Source organism: Heterodontus francisci, chromosome 28 (assembly GCF_036365525.1).
Source record: "Heterodontus francisci isolate sHetFra1 chromosome 28, sHetFra1.hap1, whole genome shotgun sequence".
Taxonomy (NCBI): Eukaryota; Metazoa; Chordata; class Chondrichthyes; order Heterodontiformes; family Heterodontidae; genus Heterodontus; species Heterodontus francisci.
In genome coordinates this window covers 13,513,257-13,524,393 of record NC_090398.1, presented here as the reverse complement: position 1 = coordinate 13,524,393, position 11,137 = coordinate 13,513,257, and the positions used below count along the sequence as shown (strand labels likewise).

The 11,137-nt window shown below is 43.9% G+C and overlaps 1 protein-coding gene across 1 annotated transcript; it reads right to left on the bottom strand.

Annotated features, from left to right (window-relative positions):
- Positions 1-1,841: 1,841 nt before the first annotated feature.
- LOC137385220 (probable G-protein coupled receptor 139) lies at positions 1,842-8,519 on the bottom strand. Its single transcript, XM_068060209.1, has 2 exons — positions 8,453-8,519; positions 1,842-2,752 (listed from the first exon to the last, which is right to left on the bottom strand). The coding sequence occupies exons 1-2, from the start codon at positions 8,517-8,519 to the stop codon at positions 1,842-1,844; spliced, it is 978 nt and encodes a 325-aa protein (XP_067916310.1).
- Between the last annotated feature and the right edge of the window lie 2,618 nt (positions 8,520-11,137).

The window sequence follows — 11,137 nt, the reverse complement described above, 5'->3', positions numbered from 1 at the left end:
CTTCCTTAGCTTCCCTCATTCGAGTGGCACAGTCTTCATCTATGAAAACAGACAGGAAGTGTTGACAGTCTATTCGACCTTAGAAGGCTGCACAACTGGCCCAGATCCTGGAACTCCCTCAAACGCAGCAGCTGTGGGAGCTCCATCGCCAGAAGTGACAGGAGCTGGTTCAAGAAAGAAGGCCCAACACCACCTTCTAAAGGGGCAATTAAGAATGGATAATTAATCCCAGCATTGTCAGTGGCACCCACATCCCACCAATCGATCTGTGCAGGAATAAATGCTGGAAACAAATGACAAATATTTATTCAGGATCTGAGAAAAGCTTTGAAAACATCATCCAAGCCATTGTTATCTGCAAACTTTATGAATCCAACATTCTCCTGACTGACCTCCCATTTCCCACCCTCCGTAAACTTCATCTGATCCAACTCTCTGCAGCCCCGTGTCTGAACTCTCAGCAGGTCCCAGTCACCTATCTCCCCTGTGTTCACTGTCTGACATTCACTCCTCGTCCAACAACATCTCAATTTAAAAATACTCATCTTTGTGTTCAAATCCCACCATTGACTGGCCCCACATCTCTGTAACCTCCTCATGCCCTACAACCTGTCCTAACTATTTAACCTCTTCCAACCCCTACAACGCTCCCTATCTCTGTAACCTCCACCAGTCCCGACAACCCTCCCTATCTCTCTTAAACCCTCCAGATCTCTGCAACTACCTCCCATCCCTACATCTTCATTATCTCTGTAACCTCCTCCAGGCCCTACAATCCTCTATATCTCTGTAACCTCCTCCAGGCCCTACAATCCTCTATATCTCTGTAACCTCCTCCAGCCCCTACAACCCTCCCTGTCTCTCTAACGTCCTCCTGTACCATAACCTTCCCTATCTCTGTAACCTCCTCCAGCCCTTCTAACCTTACTGCAAACTCACCCACATCCTATAACCTTACCTATCTCTATAATCTCCTCCAGTCTCTCTAACATTCCCTTCCTCTGTAAAGTCACCCATATCCTATAACCCTTCCTATTTCTGTCACCTCTTCCAGCTCCTACAACTCTCCCTATCTCTCTAATGTCCTCCTGTCCCGATAACCTTCGTTATCTCTGTAACTTCCTCCAGCCCCTCTAACCTTCCTGCAAACTCACCCATATCCCATTATCCTCCCTATCTCTGTTAACTCCCCCAGCTCCTATACCTTCCCTATCTGTAAAACCTCCTGAAACTCCTCCAAACCTCCCTATCGCTTCAATCTCTCCATTTCCACAGTCCTCTCTATATCTGGAACCTCCTCCAGCTGCTACCACCCACCGAGATCTCTGAGCTCCTGTAATTCGAGCAACATCAGAATCCCCCAACAACACCCATCAACAGATTCGGTTCAGAGAGAGATGGAGACGACAGTGACTGTGTTGGGAGAATGCAAGCGAGAGGACTGAATAAAGTGTTTCCAAAAACAAAACGTATAATAATAATCAACGGGAAGGAGACTGCAGAATTTTGGCTTTTCTAAAAACAAGTTTATTTCTTTCAGGCAGATGAGAGAAACAGAAAGTCAAACCAGTGGAACTGGAGGAGAGACTGTAGCTGCTGTTTCTCCTACAGTCCTACAGGGGGCACTCTGGCACCCCTTCTACCCCATTTTCCATTCCGTCCTCCAAATGTCAATTCTTGCCAGCCACCACTCTGCTCTTTGGCGTGTGTGACACCCCACCACCCACCCACCCTCCCCACACCACTCCAGTGCGTCATCCAGCTGTCGGTCACCTCTTGTTCATTGGGATAAATAATACATTCATGTATTGGAAACTCTGGGACCCGCCTCTGAGCTGCTCTCAGTTGTTTTGTTTCTTCATTAATTGAATAATTGATGTAACTGGATATTTCACCGCACTCTTGACCTGCTCTCTGAACTTGGACTGAGTCACCCCATAAATAAATGTGTTTGTGCAGCAACTTAAAGCCCTCAGCATAAATCCGACTTCTCTAAATATTCTTTCAGAATAGTTATAGCTATCAGGAAGTTTTCCTGTAATGGTATAATATAATAAATCTGTAACATGCACCAACCACAGAAGGATGAAGCTGCCGGATATGGTGAACAGTAAAATCATAGACTTCTTTCTGCTCTCCATCTCTGGGTCACTGTGATTCTCTCCCTTACTCTGACCCCTCAGTCCCTTACGGACTCGACTGGTCACTAAAATGTGTCTGACTGTCAGAGTGTTCAGCAACAGAATTAAAGCGAATGGGAGCAATGGGGTTAAAACTGTATCAAACCAGTCAAACCCCATCCATTCGGGCTCAGCATAATTGCTTGGCTTTACAGCACATTCCCAGGGTACATTGTTGATTATCTCTGCAGGTTCATATATAAAGTAGATGGGGAGGTTTTGTAAACATAACAGAATGCAGGTTGTTACTAGAACCACAGCTGCAGTTTTCTCGGTGCAATATTTTGTTTTCAGCTTCTGGCAACAAATGGCCACAAATCGATCAAAGGTGAAAGTGACGGTGAACCAGACAGAACAGTCTGCGGCTACACAGAGAAGTACATTGATAACACTACACACAGAGGTGATGTTCAGGAAAGATCCCTGGAAATAATAATAATTCATCCGCCTCAGTATGACCTCAGTGAGAATAAACACTAGGTCTGCAGATGCCATGGACACCAGGTAGCGAGTGGTACAAGTGGAGAGTCCGCACTTTCCCCGGGACAGGATCACAATTGCCACTAAATTAACTGTAAGAGAGAGAAGGGAAAAGTGACTGGAAATTACTGATCAAACATTCTCCGGATCAAAGCACCAAAAACAGGTTCCAGGTTTGGAAACTCCTTCCCGGATTTGAGGATCAGACACACCCTTCCCTCTCCCCGGACTCCTCCCACACTTCAGGGTAGGAGACGCATCCACAGTCCAGTGATTGGACATGTCACCACTTTCTCACCCTCTGGAGTTTGTGAATGCATGGCCCCCGATATCAGGTAGCTCTCCCCATACCCCGGGGTCAGCACTTGGACCTCCCTGGTCCTGAGGCCTGCTCCGGATACCTCCCGGCCCAACTGGAAGCCAAGCCTGTCAATCAGGCTGACTTCAGGGTGGGGAATATGTCATGGATGAAAGAGACAGTGTGTGGAGTTAAAGCTCTGTAACTCTGCTTCCCACTTATCTCACTCAATCCTGTTAATGTCCAGGCCTAAACATTGGAGTAAAAACAAAATACTGAAACTGGTGTAAATCTGATAAAAATAAAATAGGAGAATTTTGAAAACACTCAGCAGGTCAGGCAGTATCTGTGGAGAGAGAAACAGAGTTAAAGTTTCAGTCTGATAGGTTTACATCAGAACTGGGATATAATAGAGATTAACAGTTTTAAAGCAACGGTAGAACCAGCGAAAAGTGGGATAACATTCTATTAGCTTTCCTAATTATGTGCTGTACCTGCATATTAACCCTTTGCGATTCATGCACTGGGACACCCAGATCCCTCTGCATCTCAGAGCTCTGCAATCTCTCACCGTTTAGAGAATATGTTTCTTTTTTATTCTTCCAGCCAAAGTGGACAATTTCCCACTTTCCCACATTATACTCCATTTGCCAGGTCTTTTCCCACTCACTTAACCTATCTATATCCGTTTGTAGCCCTTTTATGGCCTCTTCACAAGTTACTTTCCTACCTATCTTTGTGTCATCAACAAATTTAGCAACCATACCTTCGGTCCCTTCAATTAAGTCATTTATATAAATTGTAAAAAGTTGAGGCCCTGGAACAGATCCTTGTGGCACACCACTCATTACATCCTGCCAACCAGAAAATGACCCATTTATGCCCACTCTCTGTTTCCTGTTAGCTAGCCAATCTTCTATCCATGCCAATATGTTACCCACAACACCATGAGCTTTTATTGTTTGCAATAACCTTTCATGTGACACCTTATCAAATGTCTTCTGAAAATCTAAGGACAATGCATCCACCGGTTTCCCTTTATCCACAGTAAATGGAACTCCCTCAAAGAACTCCAATAGATTGGTTAAACATGATTTCCCTTTCACAAAACCACGTTGACTCTGCCTGATTACCTTGAATTTTTCGAAATGCCCTGCTGTAGCATCTTTAATAATAACTTCTAACATTTTCCCTAAGATAGATGTTAAGCTAACTGGCCTGTAATTTCCTGCTTTCTGACTCCCTCTCTTTTTAATAAAGGAGTTACATTCGCTATTTTCCAATCTACAGGAACCTTCCCCGAACCTAGGGAATTTTGGAAAATTAAAACTAAGGCATCAACTATCTCACTAGCCACTTCTTCTAACATCCTAGGATGAAGTCCATCAGGACCCGGGGACTTGTCAGCCTGCAGCTCCAACAATTTGTTCAGTACCATTTCCCTGGTGATTGTAATTTTCTTGAGTTCCTCCCTCCCTTCCATTTCTGACTTCTTGCTAACACTACGATGTTACTTGTATCCTCATTAGTGAAGACCGAAGCAAAGTATCTGTTTAATTCTTCTGCCATCTCCTTATTATCCATGATTAATTCCCCAGACTCACTTTCTACAGGAACAATGCTCACTTTGTTATAATAATATAAAAGAAAAATAATGCAGATGCTGGAAATCTGAAATAAAAACAAGAAATGCTGGAAATACTCAACAGGTTTGGCAGCATCTGGGGAGCGAGAAGCCGAGTTAATGTTTCAGGTCAGTGACCTTTCATCAGAACTGGCAGAGGCTAGAGATGTAATTGGATATCGCAATAGGTTCTGTACTCAGCAAAGAACTCAGTTTTATCCCCTTACGCCCCCACCTCAATGCATTTTATGCTCGGCATGACGTTGAGCTCGTCTTCTTCCACCGCCTTCACCTCCGGACTCGCTTCTTTGACTGGGAGTCCTCCCCCCGACCAGCAGACCCATTCATCCATCTCCAGCATTCTCCCTCCACCTGGACCCCTCCCTCTGGCCTCTTAGCCAATCTTGATCTTTTCATTGAAAACTGTCGGCGAGACATCGGTCATCTCAATTTCTCTGCCCCCCTCACTCACTGAAACCTGCCTCCCGCTGATCTTGCTGCACTCCGTTCTCTCAGGTCTCACCCCGACATTGTCAACAAACTTGCAGACGAGGACGGTGCTGTTGTCGTCGGGCGTACTGACCTCTACCTTGCAGAGGCTCGGTGCCAACTCTCAGATACTTCATCCTACCTCCCTCTGGACCATGACCCGAGCACTGAACATCAGCGACTGTCCACAGGACTGTTACTGACCACATCCCCTCTGGAGATCTTCCCTCTACGGCTACCAACCTCATAGTCCTGCAACCCTGGACAGCCCGCTTCTACCTCCTTCTCAAAATCCACAACCAGGACTGTCCTGGCACATCCAATGTTTCAGCCTGTTCCTGCCCCACTGAACTTATTTCTTCCTCTCTTGACTCTATCTTTTCTCCACTGGTCCAGTCTCTTCCCACCTACATCCGTGACTCTTCTGACGCCCTACGTCATTTTGATAATTTCCAGTTTCCTGGCCCTAACCGCCTCCTCTTCACTATGGACGTCCAATCTCTCTACACCTCCATCCACCACCAGGACGGTTTGCGGGCTCTCCGCTTCTTCCTTGAACAGAGGCCCAACCAGTCCCCATCCACCAACACCCTCCTCCACCTGGCTGAACCTATTCTCACATTGAACAACTTCTCCTTCAACTGCACTCACTTCCTTCAAGTAAAAGGCGTTGCTATGGGTAACCGCATGGGTCCTAGTTATGCTTGTCTTTTTGTGGGATATGTCAAACATTCCTTGTTCCAGTCCTATTCAGGCCCCGCCCCCAACTCTTTTTCTGGTACATTGATAACTGTATCAGTGCCCTTTCCTACTCCCGCCCCGAACTGGAAAACTTTGCTTCTAATTTCCACCCTTCTCTCACCTTTACATGTCCATCTCCGATGGCTCCGAGCAAGGTTTTTCTTCAACTGTGTCCGGCCCATTTCCCACACGCCTACCCTCACCCCTTCCCCTCCCTCCCAGAACCGCCACAAGGTTCCCCTTATCCTCACTTTCCATCCCACCAGCCTCCACATCCAAAGGATCATCCTCCACCATTTCCGCCACGTCCAGCGTGATGCCACTGCCAAACGCATCTTACCCTCCCCTCCCCTGTCAGCATTCCGAAGGGAGCACTCCCTTTGCGACACCCGGATTCACTCCTCCATTACCCCCAACACCTGCTCCCCTTCCCACAGCACTTGCACATGCAATCGCAGGAGATGTAATTCCTACCCATTCTCCTCCTCTGTTCTCCCTATCCAAGGCCCCAAACACTTCTTTCAGGTGAAGCAGTGATTTACTTGTACCTCTTTCAGTTCAGTATACTGTATTCACTGCTCACAATGTGGTCTCCTCTATACTAGGGAGACCAAACGCAGGTTGGGTGACCGCTTTAGGGAACTCCTCCACTAAGTCCGAAAGCATGAACTTGAGCTTCCGGTTGCTGGCCATTGTAACACACACCCTTGCTCTCATGCCCACATATCTGTCCTGGGATTGCTGCAGTGTTCCAGTGAACATCAATGCAAGCTCAAGGAAACAACATCTCATTTATCAATTCGGCAGGCTACAGCGCCTGCCGGACTGAACATTGAGTTCAATAATTTCAGAGTGACGGGCTCCCCTTTTTATTTTCAGCTACTTTTTTTATTTTTTTATTTTTTATTTGTTTATGTTATTTCATTTTACTTCATCATTCATTTTTTACCGAGTGCCTATCCACTGCTTTTGTTTTGCCACGTTTGTGCTTTGAGCCAGGTTGTTCTATTTTTCTGTCAATTAACACCCTCTCTGCACTAACGCTTTGTCTTTCAGCACACCATTAACATACCATTTGCCTTTGCTCCTTGACCTTCTGGTCAGTTATTCTCTGTGGCCTTGTCCTGTCAACACCTTCTCTTTGGTTATCTCTTGCCCCACCCCCGTTTTATTTTCTCACTTTGTTAACTCTTTTCTTTTTAAAATATCTATAAAAACTCTTACTGTCTTTATATTTCTAGCTAGCTTTCTTGCGTACTTTCATTGTGCCTTCCTTATCAATCCTTCAGTCATTCTTTGCTGTTTTTTTATATTCTGTCCAATCTTCTGACCTACCTCCCATCTATGTGTAATTATAGGCTTTTTCTTTAAGTTTGATACTATCTTTAACTGTTTTCGTTAACCACGGATGGCGGATCCCACCTTTGGAACTTTTCTTTCTCGTTGATATGTTTCTATTCTGTGTATTCTGAAATACCCCTTTAAATGTCTGACACTGCATCACTATTGACCGATCCCTTAACCTAATTTGCCAGTTCACTTTAGCTCGCTCTGCTTTCATGCCCTCATAATTGCCCTTATTTAAGTTTAAAATACTAGCCCTGGACCCACTCTTTCCTCCCTCAAACTGAATATAAAATTCAATGATATTATGATCACTAGAACCTAGAGACGCCTTAACGATGAGGTCATTAATTAATCCTGTCTCGTTGCACAATACCAGCTCTAGTATACCCTGCTCTCTGGTTGGCTCCAGAACATACTGTTCCAAGAAATTATCCCGAACACATTCTATTTAATCCTCATCTCGGCTATCTCTGTCCATCTGATTTTTCCAGTCCATATGTAGATTAAAATCCCCCATAATTATCGCTGTACCTTTCTGACAAGATGCCATTATTTCCTCTTTTGTACCCCATCTGACAGTTTGGTTAATGTTAGGTGGCCTGCACACCACTCCCGCAAGTGACTTCTTGCCTTTATGATTTCTCATCTCTAACCAAACTGCTTCTCCATCCTGGTCTTCTGAACTTAGGTCATCCCTCTCTATTGGGCTCATAACATCATTAATTAACAGAGCTACCCGAGCTTCCTGTACTTCCTAAATGCCATGTACCCTTCAATATTCAGGTCCCAATCGATGTAGTTCTGCAGCCATGTCTCTGTAATGGCAATTAGATCGTACTTATTTATTTCTATTTGAGCTCTCAGTTCATCTTTTTGTTTCTACAAATCGACAGTGACAGATACTCCCAATAATAGATGGCCACTGGGATCAGGTGTTCCACTCCAGTTAGTGGGACACACTCAGTTTGATTTTGCACTGAGTAACACTCCTGCTCACACCTTCATTTGGTGAGTTAATTTCACTGAGGTTTAATTGAACATTACACAATATTCAATTCTGTGCAATCCCTTGATAATTCAGAGAGCCAGTCAATTACAACAGAGGTTCATTATTTGTCGATGAAACAGAATAAATCCACAGAGATATTTCAGGATATTTGTCAGAAGGGAAATATATCACTGATCGAGTGCCTGTCTCTCAGTGACCACTGGATCAGCATGTAAGACTATCAGTCACGCAGTAAAACCAGAAACCAGCTCACACACAGATTTATATTGGTTATAGTCACTTACCAAGAACACCAAGGAGAGCGAGGGTTGTGAAATATATTTTGTGGATACTGAGCAGTGTTTCATTCATTTTCCGTGTGAAGTGATGTGTCCCTTCCTACTGCAGGCAATCTCTCTATATTAAACTCTGAGGTGATACATTCCCAGAGCCTTTAATTTATACCCTGTGAAATTTCCCCGGGGAGATTGAGGTTACTGTATTGTTCAAACGTTTTTTTTTAAATTGAGCAAACAGATTACGACATCGAGTTCAGTCTGTGTTGTGATAGAATATATTTATTTCTGAGATTGAATTGGAAAACTCCAAAGACCTGGACAATTGTGATCACATTCATTAACTAATGAAAATGCAAAACGACATTCTCCCAGCAATGAAGTTGTTTTTTCATCAACATCAGTTACATATCTCGATCTCTTGTTGTTTCAGTGATGTCCTTCAATCCACTGTGAGCATTTGAAATATGAAAGTGTTGTTCGACTGAACTCTGGGATGTGACTGTCCATTTAACTGTGGACATTCAGAAATGTGATTGTGTTTCCCTCAGGGTTGTTCGACTGAACTCTGGGATGTGGTATATTGTGTATTAATTGCAGTGTTGGTCGAGTGTTGTTTACAGAATCCCGGGAGTCTTTGAAGGGCTAAACAATAACGCGTGTATTGAATACATATAATTTCATACACTCTCCACAAGCCTATCTAGCTAGCTCACCTCCTGCTGCTTCTAACTTACTCCAAGCCTATTATCCAAGTAACTATAACATCATTGTGACTACAGTGGGAGGGGTTTTTCTCACAGTCTCAAAGCTCAAAGCTTTCAGACTTTAATTCCACATTTCCCCCAAGTCGTTATCCTTATCTATTTTTGATCTTTGTACACATTCATTCATTTTAACATTACATACTACCCCATCTCGCCCCAAGTCTCTGCCTCTCACAGAGTCACGACTCTCCCTGATCGTGTTTTTATCGGGATTGAAAGGTCTGAAGTCTTGATCGACAGTCTTGTTGGACGATTTAGATGGTGTTGACCAATGTTTGTAGTTTCCTGTTGTCTCTGTGTTTCTTTTGGTTTGTCAAGATAAATGATTGATTGTTGTGTATGTGGAATAGGGAAAACGTTTCACCTATTTCATATAATATTCTCTGTCATGTACAGCAGATAGAATCTTTGATAATTTTCAACTTTTTGAATGACAACACCTTCTCTTTCTGGTTCTCGTATCCATACCTTCTCATCTTCCTTTCGTTGAGTTAAGTTTCTGTTAAAAATCGTTTTGATGTAATTGTGAGCTTTTTTCTTCCTGCAGTACTTCTCTCTATCTTTGAATTTCGATAATCTTTGACGAATCACCACAGAAGTACTTTTCTCGGCAAAATGGGAAGTTGTGTTTTTATCTTTCTCCCCATCAACAGCTCAGAAGGTGATAGACCACACAACAATAAAAGTAGATCGATGGTTAGCCAATGTGGTTAGAAGATCTTCATTTTTCTTCAACAACATCTTCATGGTTCTTACTCCTCTTTCGGTTTTGCACAATGACTGAGGATATCGTGGTGAATTCCTGAGATGTTCAAATCCCCATTTTCTTGCAAATTGTGAGAAGTGTTCAGTTGAAGCAGTGACCCATTGTCTGATACAACCTCATCGGGAACAAGATATCCTGCAAAGCTCAAATAACAGATTCTCTTGTTGAGAACAACCTTTTCAGTTCAATCAATCATGAGAAATAATTGATCATGATTATATGGGTTTATCCATAGTGCATCACCAGATCCATCCCTCACCATTCCCACCATCTTGTTGGAAATGTTGTTGTTATCAGCGGTTCTTTCTGCTCCGGTCTATGTATTGCACATAGTTGGCAGCTCAGGTCCATGTTTGCTATATATTTGGATATTCCTGGCCACCACACGGGTGATTGAGCCTGTACTCTACACTTTATGATGCCCATATGGCCGCCCAAGCCCAATTAGGGGCCTGGAGAGCATTAAATCCCGGTGTGGCTGCTACGTCCTGTGGAGCTGTGCTCGTGCATGACCTTGTGGCCACTGGGTGGGACTGACCGCCCAAAGTAAAATTCCAGCCTGCGAGAGTGCAGGGAGAGAGAGAAAGTGAGAGAGGCAGGGAAAGCAAGAAAGTGTGAATCGACAAGAAGGGAGAGAATGTGAGAGAGGCAGGGAGAAAGAGAAAGTGAAGGGCAGATCATGCTTGACTAATCGAATTGAATTTTTTGATGAAGTAGCAGAGAAGGTCAATGAAGGGAATGTGGTGGATGTTGTTTATATGGATTGTAGGAAAGCATTTGATATATAAAAGGCTGATGAATAAAATTGAGGCCCATGAAATAGGAGGGCCAGTTTCCAATTGAATAATAAAAAAAATGGTTGAAGGAAAGAATACAGCTAGTCATAGTAAATACTTGCTTTTCAGACTGGAGGTTGGCAGACAGTGGTGTTCCCCAACTGTCAGTGCAGGGATCACTGTTTTTTGTTTGCTATATATAAATTATATATAATATAACTTACCTTCTGGGACAGCAGCGGAGAAAATTGGACCTGCGGGAAGAACATGGAGCATGGAGTGAATATACAGCCCGAGGATCCTGGCCGAGAGCACTTACCTTCCAGGAGAGCAGCGGAGAGGAGTCCAGGTGCACCGGAGTTTGAAACAAAAATTGAACAGTGAC